This window comes from Aotus nancymaae, unplaced genomic scaffold, assembly GCF_030222135.1.
Source record: "Aotus nancymaae isolate 86718 unplaced genomic scaffold, 86718_ANA_hifiasm-v0.15.2.pri h1tg000064l_1, whole genome shotgun sequence".
NCBI classification, from domain to species: domain Eukaryota; kingdom Metazoa; phylum Chordata; class Mammalia; order Primates; family Aotidae; genus Aotus; species Aotus nancymaae.
Window position 1 is genome coordinate 13417488 of NW_026988479.1, and position 13752 is coordinate 13431239.

The following is a 13752-nucleotide window of genomic DNA, read 5'->3' on the forward strand; positions in this document are numbered from 1 at the left end:
CAACAACAGCTCTTTAGTCACTTTTCTTCTGCTTGATAAATTTAGAAGGAGAGTTCCTTCTGAATGACCTTTCAAGAATCTTTAATTTTTAGGCTGGGTGCAGTGGCTCACACTTGTAATCCCAGTGCTTTAGGAGGCCAAGGCAGGTGGATCATGAGGTCAGGAGTTCAAGACCAGCCTGGCCAACACAGTGAAACCTCATCTCTAGAAAAAATAAAAAATTTAATTAAAAAAAAATCTTTAATTTTTAAAGTAAATCCAAATGGTTTGTCATTATGACATGGATTCACTTAGCAAATGTTTATTGAGCATTTAATGTGTGCCAACCCTTGTTCTGGCCATTGAAGATTCAGCAAATTTCAGCTCTCAGAAGGTTTGGGGAGGCAGACACTAAATACGGAAAAAAGGCCACGCATGATTACCCGCCTGTAATTCCAGCACTTTGGGAGGCCGAAGCAGGAGGATCACTTGAGACCAGCATGGGCAACATAGACCTTGTCTCTACAAAAAATCTTAAAAACTAGCCGGGTGTGGTGGCACATACCTGTAATCCTGGCTACTCAGGAGGCTGAGGTCGAAGGATCACCCAGCCCATGAGGTTGAGGCTACAATGAGCCCTAATCATACCACTGCACTCCAGTCTTGGCAGCAAAGTGAGACTCTCCCTAAAAGAAAAAAAAATAATAAATGATATGTCAGCTTATAATAACTAAGAGAAAAATAAAGAAAGCAAAGAGGATTAAAGTGTGGGAGGCTAGAGGCTACAGTTTTAAACAGGATGATCTGAGAAAGTGAGAGTTGAGGAATAGCCTATAGGAGGTGAAGCAATACACCACACTGTGACAAGAATTCCAGACATGTGCAAGCATCCCAAAGCTGGAATATTTCTGGTGTGTCCATAAAGTTAGCTTGCTAAAATGGAATAAGCAAAGAAGGAAAAGGAGTTGAAGTGAATGAGTTAATGATGGATTTTACAGGGCTATTCTAAAGGCCTTGGTTTTTACTCTGATGAGAAGTCATTGGAGGCCCTGAGCTGATGAGTGACACTGATTAATGTTTTAAAAGGCCACTTTGGCTACTTTCTTGAGAATAGGTTATGTAGAGGCAAGGGCAGAAGCAGAGAAGTTAGGAGGCTGTTTGAATTATCCAGGTGAGAAATGGTGGGGCTTGGACCAGGGAGATAGTGATGGAGATGATAAATGGTTGAAGATAGAGCACACATAATTTTCTGATGAATTAGATGTAGAGTATGAAAGAAAGGACTTAAGGATGATTCTGTGTCTGATTCTATCTATGTCTTTTGTCCTAAAAACAGGAAGAATGAGATTGCCATTTACTGATAAAGAGATTCTTTAGGGAAAAGCAAGTTTGGGAGGAAAATGGGGAGTTTTAACTTGGCCATGTTAAATTGGAGATGCCTGTTAGATTTTCAAAGGGAGATATTGAGAAGGCAGCTGGAGATACAGCTCTAGAGTTAAAGGAAGGGGTCCCACCTGGAGATATAAATTTGGAAATCACCAGGTATTTAAAGCTGGTGATCACTTAGACTGATCTCAGTCTAAGTGAGATCAGAGCATAGATAAAGAATAAGAGCAGTCTAGGGACTGAATTCTGGTACTCTCCAATGTTTAGAGGTGGAGAAGTTGGAAGCAACTAGTAAAGGAGACCAAGAAAGAACAGCCACTGAAGTAGCAGGGAAACTAGGCAGTGAGGTATCTCAGAAGACACTAAAGAAAGTATTTCCAGGAAGGAATAATGAACTGTGTCAAATGTTGCTGACTTGGATGGGGGCGGTAGCTCACACTTGTGATCCCAGGACTTTGGGAGGCTAAGGTTGGAGGATCACTTGAGGCCAGCAGTTTGAGACCACCCTGAACAACATAGTGAGACCCTGTCTCTACAAAAAATAATGATAATTTTTTTTTTTGAGACAGAGTCTTGCTCTGTTGCCCAGGCTGGAGTGCAATGGCACAGTCTTGGCTTACTGCAACATCTGCCTCTCGGGTTCAAGCAATTCTCTTGCCTCAGCCTCCTGAGGAGCTGGGAATACAGGCCCCCGGCACCATGCTCGGCTAATTTTTTATACTTTTGGTAGAAACGGGGTTTCACCATGTTGGCCAGGCTGGTCTCAAACTCCTGAGGTAATCTGAGGTGATCTGCCTGCCTCAGCCTCCCAAAGTTCTGGGATTACAGGTGTGAGCCACCACACCCAGCACAAAACAATTTTTAATAAAAAAGTAAAAATGTTGCTGACAGGTCGTGTTACATAAGGACTAGAAGTGACTGATTTAGTAAGGTGAAATTACCTTATCAAAATAGTTTTGGTAGATTGGTAGGGGACGTGCCTGATTGTAAGGGAGAAAATAAAAGGGAGAGGAACCTATGACAATGAGTATAGGCAACTCTTTCAAGGGACTTTGCTCTAACAACAGATAAATGGAGGAAGGTGTGGCTTGAGAGAATTTTTGTGGTAGAAATTAGAGCAAATTTAGATGCTGGCAAGAGTGATCTGATAGAGAAGAAAACAGATGATGTTGAAAAGAGAGGAGAGATTTAGTGGAGAAATGTCCTTGAGTTGGGGAAAAGTGATAGGATATAGCTGGAGAGATTGGCCTTTGCTAGTTCAGAGCATCAGGAAATCATATGGAATACGTGGGCTAAGTTGCAGGGAAGGGTGGTAGTGTCGTGGTGGGAGCTTGTGGAAGTTGTCTTCTGGCTCCTGTTTTCTCAGTGGGATAGAAAGCAAGGTCCTAACTGGGGAAGTAATATTGGAGGTATAAACAGAAGGAAGGTATGAAAATAGGCATCTAGGAGAGGGAGTGTACCAAGAAACTGTATTGTGACTGTCAGGCAATATCAAGGACTCACCTGAGGTAGGTAGACATGAATTTAAAGTGTTACAAGGCCAGGCACAGTGGCTTATGCTTGCAATCCCAACACTAGGAGGCCGAGGTGGGCGAATTGCTTTTTTAATTTAAATTTTTTTTTTTAATAATAAAAAAATTTTACAAGGAACCATCATAGGTGGGCAGATTGCTTAAGCCAAGGTGTTTGAGATTGGCCTGGGCAACATGGTAAGCTCCTATCTCTACAAACAGTTTTTTTTGTTTTTTTTGAGACGGAGTCTTGCTCTATCACCAAGCTGGAGTGCAGTGGCACAATCTTGGCTTACTGCAACCTCCGCCTCCTGGGTTCAAGTGATTCTTCCACCTCAGCCTCCCTAGTAACTGGGACCACAGGCACATTCTACCACACCCGGCTAATTTTTGTATTTTTAGTAGAGACGGGGTTTCACCATGTTGGCCAGGATGGTCTCGATCTCTTGACCTCGTGATCCGCCTGCTTCGGCCTCTGAAAGTGCTGGGATTACAGGCGTGAGCCACCATGCCTGGCCCAAACAGTTTTAAAAAATAAACAATTAGTTGGATCTGGTGACATGTGCCTGTAGTCCCGGCTACTTGGGAGGCTGAGGTGGCAGGATTGTTTGAACCCAGAAGGTCAAGGCTGCAGTGAGCTTTGATCACACCACTGTGTTCCAGCCTGGGCAACAGAGCACGACTTTGTCTCCAAAAAATAAATAAAGTGTTATGATGAAAGTGACTCTGTGTTGGCTAGGTGTGGTGGATGGAAAAACTAAGAGCAACTCTGGGACAGCTTTTTGAAGAATCTAGACCTACTAATTGTTAGTTAACAAGCTTTACCATTAGCAGAGAATGCATACTGTTTTGGTCAACTGTGGTGAAAATTCTTAGTCTGATTCCTGTTATCTCATTTTACTTCTGTTTAGGTTCTAGGAGTTTAGGTGTGTGTTAGTTTTCATGCTACTGCTATTTACCATGTATCTGATCATGTCTCAGGTTGATCTTCACTCGAAAGGGGGTACTCCGTGTGGAGGGATTTCTAAGCCCCCAGCAAAGTGACCCTGATGCCATGAACCTGTGGATTCCCTCTTCCTCCCTAGCAGAAGGAATAGATCTAGAGACCTCAAAATACATCCTAGCCAATGTTGGGGACCAGTTCTGTCAGCTCGTAATGTCTGAGAAGGAGGCCATGATGATGGTGGAGCCACACCGTAAGTCACTTTCTCACTTGTCTTCCAGGTGCTCCTAGTGAAAAACTTTTATTTTCTTTCACTTAAAGGGAGGATTGGAGACAGTGGCAGATGGCATTTTCTGTGAATGAATTAAGACTGATAGGACTTCTCTTTATAGCAAGCTGTAGTTGAGACCTTAACTATATCCAGCAGACCTCATTCTTTCAGTCTTTGGCAATTAACAAACCAAAAACTCCCTGCTTGCCTTTCATTTTTGTAGCACAGCTGCCATAACATCCATTTAAATTCCCATTTGGATTTGCTTCACTCTGAATATTTTCAGTTTGCTTTGAGCCAATTTGTATTTAAAAGCTCTATGGTTTGTGAATAAATGGTGTGCTACTAGGTGCCATGTTTCTTACCTAGAACCCACATTATTCATACATTTCAAATATTTCCATGTCTGTAAGATACTGAGCCCTATTTTCCAAACTAAGGAAAATTATACTGTGAAATTATATCCTAAATTTCAAGAGAGGTATCCTCTTATTTTTAAATTCCACCAATTAAAAATTTTACAATTCCTGGCCGGGTGTGGTGGCTCATGCCTGTAATCCAAGCACTCTGGAGGCCAAGGCGGGTGGATCACCTGAGGTTGGGAGTTCAAGACCAGCCTGACCAACATGGTGAAACCCCGTCTTTATAAAATAAATAAATAAAAATAAAAATTTTACAATTCCTTAAGTGACAACATGTGGCATTAATTCCTTTTTGACAGTAGGTTATATCCTGGTATTACCATGAACCCTTGAAATATCATTATATTATAAATAAGTTGTACAGTCAGTTTGTTCAGAAATACTAGAAATTTCTTGTATTTAGTTTCTCTTACAATTATAGAAACACAAACTTCATGAATCTTTGAGTTTTATTGCTGAACAAAATAGCTTGAGTAGGGATCAGTGGGTCTGGGGTCTTTTGCTATCTGTCAGGATGGTCAATGCCAATTGTGCTTCCTCTTTCCACCAGAGAAAGTGGCATGGAAGCGAGCTGTGCGAGGTGTACGGGAGATGTGTGATGTGTGTGAAACAACTCTCTTCAACATCCACTGGGTTTGTCGTAAATGTGGATTTGGGGTCTGCCTTGACTGTTACCGGCTCAGGAAAAGCCGGCCTCGCAGTGGTAAGTAAACATTGTCCTGTGCAGCTCTAGGTATGTCCATAGAGTTGTGGGACTTTAAAATTGAGGCAGAAATGGGCTTATGCCTCTCTTTAGCTACTTGGCTTCATTCAACTTTGTTGTATTGTAAGACCTTAAAATGGCATATACGTAGGAAGGTTGAAACAAGACAAGAGGGATTATTCTTAATTTTCCCTTGTGGGTTTTTTTGTTTTTTGTTTTTAGGCAGTTTCTCGCTCTGTCGTCCAGGTTGGAGTGCAGCAGTGCAGTCACGGCTTACTGCACCCTTGACCCCCTAGGCTCAAGTGATTCTCCTCAACCTCTCACAATGAATGCTGGTTTAACAAGTAGTCTGCTGGGAATCACAGGTGTGAGCCACCGTGCCTGTGTTTCTTTTTTTTTTTTTTTAAATAACATCTTTATTGAGATAGAATTCACATGCCATAAAATTCACCCCTTTTCACGTGTACAAGGCTTAGTGTGGTGGCTCATACCTGTAATTCAGCACTTTGAGAGGCTGAGACAGGAGTATCACTTGAGGCCAGGGGTTTGAGACCAGCCTGAGCAACACAGCAAGTCTCCAGCTCTAAAAAAATAAAATTAGCTAGACGTGGTAGCACATGCTTGTAGTCATAGCTACTCAGGTGACTGAGGCAGGAGGATCACTTGAGCTCAGAGTTTGAGGTTATAGTGAGCTATGATCACACCACTGCACTCCAGGCTGGGCAACAGAGCAAGACCTATCTAAAAATAAATGAATTAATTAAATAAAGTAAGTCTACAAGGTTTTGCAACCATCACCATTATCTAATTCCATTTTCCTCATCCACACCCCACCTGACAACCCATACCTATTAGCAGTCACTCCCCATTCCTCCTCAGTCCTTGGCATCCACTAGTTTGCTTTTTTGCTTTTTTCTCTTTTTTTAGACTAATGCTATATATGTATTTTTTTTTTTTACACAGGAGTTTCACTCTTGTTGCCCAGGCTGAAGTACAATGGCACAATCTCGGCTTACAGCCAAGATCTTTGTTTATATCTCAGTAAAGATGTTATTTAAAAAAACCTCCACCTCCCAGGTTCAAGCAGTTATCCTGCCTCAGCCTCCCGAGTAGCTGGGATTACAGGCATGTACCACCACACCCGGCTGATTTTTGTATTTTTTTTTAAAGTAGAGATGGGGTTTCTCCATGTCGGTTGGGCTGGTCTTGAACTCCTGACCTCAGGTGATCCACGCGCCTCGGCCTCCCAAAGTGCTGGGGATACAGACAGGAGCCACCTGGCCTAGCCACTGAATGCTATTTTAACAAGTAGTCTGCTTTTTGTCTCAGTAGATATATCGTAAAAATAGAATCAGCTGGGCGCAGTGGCTCACAGTCTGTAATCCCAGCACTTTAGAAGGCCAAGGCGGGCAGATCACTTGAGGTCAGGAGTTCGAGACCAGCCTGGCCAACATGGTGAAACCCCGTCTCTACTAAAAATACAAAAATTAGCCAGGCATAGTGGTGCGTGCCTGTAATCCCAGCTACTTGAGAGGCTGAGGCAGAAGAATCACTTGAATCCGGGAGACAGAGTTTGCATTGAGCTGAGATCACACTGCTGCACTCCAGCCTAGGCAACAGAGTGAGACTTCATCTCAAAAAAAAAAAACAAAAAAACAAAAAAACAGAAGAATCATCACTATTGTGTCTAGTGCATAGCTAAGTAACTTGCTGAACAATTTGATTCTTCCAGGGTTTGCTTTATACTTTGTTATGCCTTCCATAACTAGCCCTTTTCACTTAGTGTAATATTTTAAAGTTTCATCTGTGTTTTAGCACATATGAATCATTCATTCCTTTGTATTGCCAAATAATACTCCTTTTTGGATATACTGTGTTTTGTTTATTCACCAGTTGAGCTTTTGGATTGTCTTTGAATTTGGCTATTATGAATAGTGTTACTGTGAATATTTGTATGCACTTTTTTGTGTGTGAACTTATGGTTGCATTTCTCTTGAGTATTTATATACGCAGGAGTGGAATTGGCTAGGTTATTTGACAATTCTACTTTTAACCTTTTGAGGAACTGCCAGACTATATTCTAAAGTAGCTGCCCTATTTTACAATCCCACCAGCAATGTGTATGGGAATTTTCCACATTCTTGCCAACACTTGTCCTTTGTCTTTTTTGTTATAGCCATCACAGTGGCTGTGAAGTAGTATCTCATTGTGTCAATTTGATTTGCTTTCCCCTGGTGACTAATGATGTTTAGTATCTTTTCATGTGCTTTTTTTGTCTTTTTTTGTCTTTTTTTTTTTTTTTTTGATAAAGGGTCTCACTTTGTCACTCAGACTGGAGTGCAGTGTCACGGTCATGGCTCACTGCAGTCTCAACCTCCTGGGCCCAAGCAGTCGTCCCACCTAAGTGTCCTGCATAGCCAGGGCTACAGGCGTGTGCTACCATGCCTGGCTAATTTTTTTTTTTTTTTTGGGTAGAGATGGAGTCTCACTACATTTTCAAGTCTGGTCATTCCCAGGCTCAAGTGATCCTCCTGCCTTGGCCTCCCAAACTGCTAGCATTGTAGGTGTGAGAGTCACTGTGCCTAGCCATTTGTTTATTTTCTTGGGAAAACTGTCTATTTAAATTATTTGCTGCCCTTGGCTCTTGCTTCATCTTATTACATGCCAAAAACCCTCCTTGCCTCCTGACTTTATTCTTCTTCCCTCTTCAGAGGTGCAATATAACCATTATACCAGTGGTTTAGTTTAGGCTACTGTGATGTGACACCTATTTCTACATCTTACTGTACCAACTATTGTATCTTGGGCTACTTACTTAATCCTGCAGAGCCTCAGTTTTCTTGTCTATAAAACAAAGATACCAGTACTTCCCTCACAGCTTTGTTGTTTTGAATAAAATGTTGTATGTTAAGTAGTTAGAATAGGACCTGACACCCACCAGGTGTTCCATAAATGTTAACTGCTAGAGTATTCTACTCCTGCCCATGAAAGATTAACGGCCACAGGAATTGCCCTCCTGCCATAAACAGTGAGAAAACCAGATAAAATCTATGAAACCACAGTTTTCACAACATTGAACAATAGGAAACAAGGGACTGTTATGTCTGAGAGAAGGGAAAAAAACAAGGTGATCCCTACAATTGACCTGGCTAGGCAGTTTCTAGGCCGTAGCAAAGGAAAGAGAACCAAAACAGAAAGGCAACCTTGTTGACAAGAGACAGAGCCCCTCAGTTTTTGCCTATATAGTGATCTGTGCATGCATAAAATGAAACTCCTCAAAGCCCAAGATAGAACCTTCAGAAAGCAGTTGACAGAGTAATTCACAAAACTCATAATTTGTATTCCCACCAGCCAATATGAAGAGTAGTGGGACTAATTTAGTCTCAGAATAAAAACTGTTCTGGAGCCTCCATAACAAAGTATAAAGCAAACCTTGGAAGAATCAAACAGATCAGCAAGTTACTTAATTGTGTACCACACTAACACCAAATACCCTTTAAAGGAATAATTTAAAGGAGTACCCTTCAAACAAAACCCATTACCCAGAAATATAAGTCACAAAGCTCTATGTTTAATCAGTAATTATCAAGTGTGCAAAAATATTGACTTACATGACCAGTAGTAAGCTGAGGAGGAGTAATCAGTCAATAGGAAGAAAACCCAGAGTGACAATGGTAATAGAATATAAAAGAACCGGCTGGGCACAGTGGCTCACGCTTGTAATCCCAGCCCTTTGGGAGGCCAAGGCGGGGTGGATCACCTGAGGTCAGCAGTTCAAGACCAGCCTGGCCAACATGGTGAAACCCTGTCTCCATGAAAAATACAAAAAATTAGCCTCTCACGGTGGCGGTTGCCTGTAATCCCGGCTACTCAGGAGGCTGAGCCAGGAGAATCACTTGAATTGTGGAGGCAGAGGTTGCAGTGAGCCGAGATCATACCATTGGACTCCAGCCTGGGCAACAAGAGTGAACTCCATCTCAAAAAAAAAAAAAAAAAGAAAAGAAAACCTTAAGCCAGGTATGGTGGCTCACACTTGTAATTCCAGCACTTTGGGAGACTGGATCAGGAGGATCACTTAAGCCTAGGAGTTCAATTCCAGGCTGGGCAATATAAGACCCCATCTCAACCAAAAAAAAACGAAGGAGAACTTTAATGTAGCTATTATACATCTTATAAATATGATTAAGAACTTAAAGAAAAATATGATGTGATGAGGAGAGAAAAGAAGATATATAAAGGCCCAAACGAAAACATCTAGAGATGAAAAATATCTCAAATATTATACCAGATGAGATTAACAGCAGATTAGATACTGTAGAAGAAGAAAAAAAAAGTGAATTTGCAGACATGATAAAAGACACTATGTAAAACAAAGAACAGAGAAAAATGACCTCCATTTATTCATGAAACTCCGTCTCAAAAAAAAAAAAAAAAGAATGCCTTGTAAAGCTGCAGGAAATATCAGGTGGTCTACCAAACCTTTCTTTCAGAAAGAGTGGGAGAACAGAGACAGAAAAAATATTTAAATAAAATCAAAAAATTTCCAAATTTGATGAAAACTATGTAAACACAAGTTTAACAATAAACACCAAACAAAAGAAACATTAAGAAAACCACATCAAAGTACATTTTGTGTAGAGTAACAAAGATAAGAATGACAGCCAATTTGTCAGAAGTTCTGTAGGCCAGAAGACAACAGAAAACAATGGAATGAACTTTTTTTGTTGTTTTTATTCCTTGAGATGGAGTACTCTGTTGTCCAGGGTGGAGTACAGGGGTGAGACTCAACCTCAGTACAACCTCCACCTCCCGAGTTCAAGTGATTCTCCTGCCTCAGCCCCTCCTACAAGTAGCTGGGATTACAGGCTTGTGCTGCTATGCCCTGCAAATTTTTTGTGTGTGTTTTTAGTAAAGACGGGGTTTCACCATATTGATCAGGCTGGTCTCAAACTCCTAATCTCAGGTGATCCACCCACCTCAGCCTCCCAAAGTGCTGGGATTACAGGCATGGTGGCACATGCCTGTAGTCCCAGCTACTTGGGAGGCTGAGGTGGGAGGATCACTTGAGCCTGGGAGGTTGACTCGCTGCAATGAGCTGTGATCACGCCACTGCACTCTAGCCTAGGCAACAGAGTGAGACTCTGTCTTAAAAAAGAAAAAAAAAAAATGAGCGACCATTCTATCATCTGTTCTCAGACCAAGAAAAGCTGATAGAATGCACCAACAGCAGATCCATAATATACTAAAGTTAAAGGTAATTATTCAGGCAGAAGAAAATGATGTGATATGGAAATAAGAACTTAAATAAAGTAATGAAGAACATCCTACATGGTATATATGAGTAAATAGAAAAGATCTCTTTTTCTCATTTATAATCTTTTTAACAGTTAATTGTTTAAAAGCAAAAATAAGCCAGGTGTGGTGGTTCACACCTGTAATCCCAGCACTTTGGGAGGCCAAGGCAGGCAGATTAGAGGTCAGAAGATCAAGACCACCCAGCCAACATGGTGAAACCCCATTTCTACTAAAATATAAAAAATTAGCTGGGTGTAGTGGCACATGCCTGTAGTCCCAGCTACCCAGGAGACTGAGACAGGAGAATCACTTGACCCCGGAAGGCAGAGGTTACAGTGAGCCGAGATTGTACCACTGCACTCCAGCCTGGTGACAGAGCGAGACTCAGTCTCAAAAAAAATAAAAGGCAAAAGTAGCAACAATGTATTGTGGGGTTTATAATATTTATAAAATTCAAATATATAATAGTAGCACAGAGGAAAAGAGGGAAAATGGAAGTATAGTTTTGTAAGGATCTTACACTAAATGTAAAGTGAAATTAATATTTGAAGATAGACTCTGATCAAAGTTAAAGATTAATACTGAATATGCTAAAGCAACCACTTAAAAACAAAGACATATAGCTAATAAGTCCAAAATGGAAAGCAAAATCAAATCACAAAAAATATGCAATAATTCAAAAGAAGACAGGAAAAATGAAACCAAAAAGAAATGGGACTAGCCGGGTTCAGTGCCTCACACCTGCAATCCCAATACTTTGAGAGGTCAAGGTGGGGGTTACTTGAATCCAGGAGTTCGAGACCAGCCTGGGCAACAGAGCAAGACTTCCATCTCTACGAAAAATTTAAAAATTAGCTCGGCTTGGTGGCATGCACCTGTGGTTCCAACTACTCAGAGGCGGATGGGAGAGGATCATTTAAACTCAGAAGGTTGAGGCTGCAGTGAGCTGTGAGTGCACCACTGCACTCCAGCCTGGGTGACAGAGTGCAACCCTGTCTCAAAAAAAGAAAAGTTAAACAATTAACTTTTAAAAAAAGATTATAAATGAGAAAAAGAGATATTTTATATTTACTAAGCTTCTGCCTACATGATAAAAAAGAGAAGGTGTAGTTTACCAATGAGAGAATGAGAGATGCAGGCATGGTGGCATGTGCCTATAATCTCATCTACTTGAGAATCTTAGGTGGGAGGATCACTTTAGCCCAGGAGTTTGAGGCCAGCGGAGGAACATAGTGAAACCCTATCTCTTTAAAATAATAATACTAAAGAGAATGCAAGGATCTCAATATGGATATTTTAGACATTAAAATGATAAGTAAAATTATGAACATTATTATGCCGATAAATTTTTTTTTTTGAGACAGAGTCTATCTCTGTTGCCCAGGCTGGAGTGCAGTGGCACGAGCTCAGCTCACTGCAGCCTCCACCTCCCGGGTTCAAGTGATTCTCCTGCCTCAGCCTCCTGAGCAGCTGGGATTACAGGCACCCACCACGACACCTGGACAATTTTTTTGTATTTTTAGTAGAGGCAGGTTTTCACCATGTTGGCCAGGCTGGTCTCAAACTTCTGACCTCAGGTGATCCACCCACTTCCGCCTCCCAAAGTTCTGAGATTACAGGCATGAGCCACCATGCCCAGCCTTAACATGTCTTCTGAAAAGGTAAAGTTTTAGACTTTTTTATTAAGCCGGGTGCGGTGGCTCACACCTGTAATCCCAGCACTTTGGGAGGCCAGGGCAAGCGGATCACCTGAGGTCAGGAGTTCGAGACCAGCCTGGCCAACATGGTGAAACCCTGTCTCTACTAAAAATACAAAAAATTGGCTGGGCCTGGTGGCAGGCGCCTGTAATCCCAGCTGCTCGGGAGGCTGAGGCGGGAGGATCGCTTGAACCCTGGAGGCGGAGGTTGCAGTGAGCCGAGATTGCACCACTGCATTCTAGCCTGGGTGACAGAGCGCGATTCTATCCAAAAAAAAAAGGCACTGTTAAGAAAATGAAAATAGGCTGGGCACAGTGGCTTACGCCTATAATCCCGGCATTTTGGGAGGCTGAGGCGGGTGGATCACGAGGTCAGGAGTTTGAGACCAGCCTGACCAACATGGTAAAACCCTGTCTCTACTAAAAATACAAAAATGAGCTGAGCACGGTGGTGTCCACCTCTAATCCCAGCTACTGAGGAGGCTGAGGCAGGAGAGTCGCTTGAATCTGGGAGGCAGAGGTTGCAGTGAGCTGAGATGGCACCACTGCACTCCAGCCTGGGAAACAGAGCAAGAGTCCGTCTGAAAAAAAAAAAAAAAAATGAAAATGAAAATAGCCCAGGCACAGTGGCTCATACCTGTAATCTGAGCATTTTCGAAGGCCAAAGCAGTGGGATTGCTTGAGCCCAGGAGTTCAAGACCAGTCTAGGCAACATAGAGAGACCTCACCTCTACAAAAAAAAATTTTTTAAGTTAGTGAGATGTGGTGGCTTGCACCTGTGGTTCCAGCTACTCAGGAGGCTGAGGTGGGAGAATCATTTAACCCTGGGAGGTTGAGGCTGCAGTGAGCTGTGATTGTGCCATTGCACTCTAGTCTGAGTGACAGAGTGAGACCCTGTCTCCAAAAAAAGAGAAAATGAAAAGCTACTGTGCATAGTGGTGCACACCTATAATCCCAGCTACTTGGGAGGCTAAGATAGAAGGATCTCTCGAGGCCAGCAGGAGTTTGACACCAGCCTGGGTGAACAAGCTCATTCTTTTGTTACTGTTGTTCTGTTTTGGTTTGGTTTTGTAGAAATGGGGTCTCACTGTGTTGCCCATGCTCGTCTTTAACTCTTATGCTCAAGTAATTCTTCCACCTTGGCCTCCCAAAGTGCTGGGGACTACAGGTGTGAACCACCATGTCAGCCCAAGCTGGTTTTAAAAAGATCTGAACAGATACCTCATCCGAAAAGATAGATCAATGGCAGATAAGTATGTGGAATAAATTATTCATTAGAGAAATACAAGTTTTTAAAACCATAATGAGAAATCATTATGTCTACTAGAATGGCTAAAATTTTTAAAACTGACAGTATCAAGTATTATCAAGGATGTGGAGGAAGTAGATCTCTTAAATATTGCTGGTAGGAATGCAGATTGGTACCATCACTTTGGAAAGCAATAAGGTCATTTATTACAAAGTTATAAAACTAAAATTTACCATATGACATGGCATCCCACTGCTAGGTATTTACAAGAGAAATGAAAACATTTCCAGAAAAAG

The 13752-nt window shown here is 41.8% G+C and overlaps 1 protein-coding gene across 2 annotated transcripts in view; it reads left to right on the plus strand.

Annotated features, from left to right (window-relative positions):
- Positions 1-13752, plus strand: part of KDM3B (lysine demethylase 3B) — a 78907-nt gene that overhangs the window by 41692 nt on the left and 23463 nt on the right. For both annotated transcript variants that reach the window (XM_012476590.3, XM_064366362.1), the window contains 2 exons: positions 3858-4072; positions 5063-5215. In XM_012476590.3, coding sequence (XP_012332013.2) covers positions 3858-4072; positions 5063-5215 — 368 coding nt within the window. The remainder of the gene's footprint in view (positions 1-3857; positions 4073-5062; positions 5216-13752) is intronic.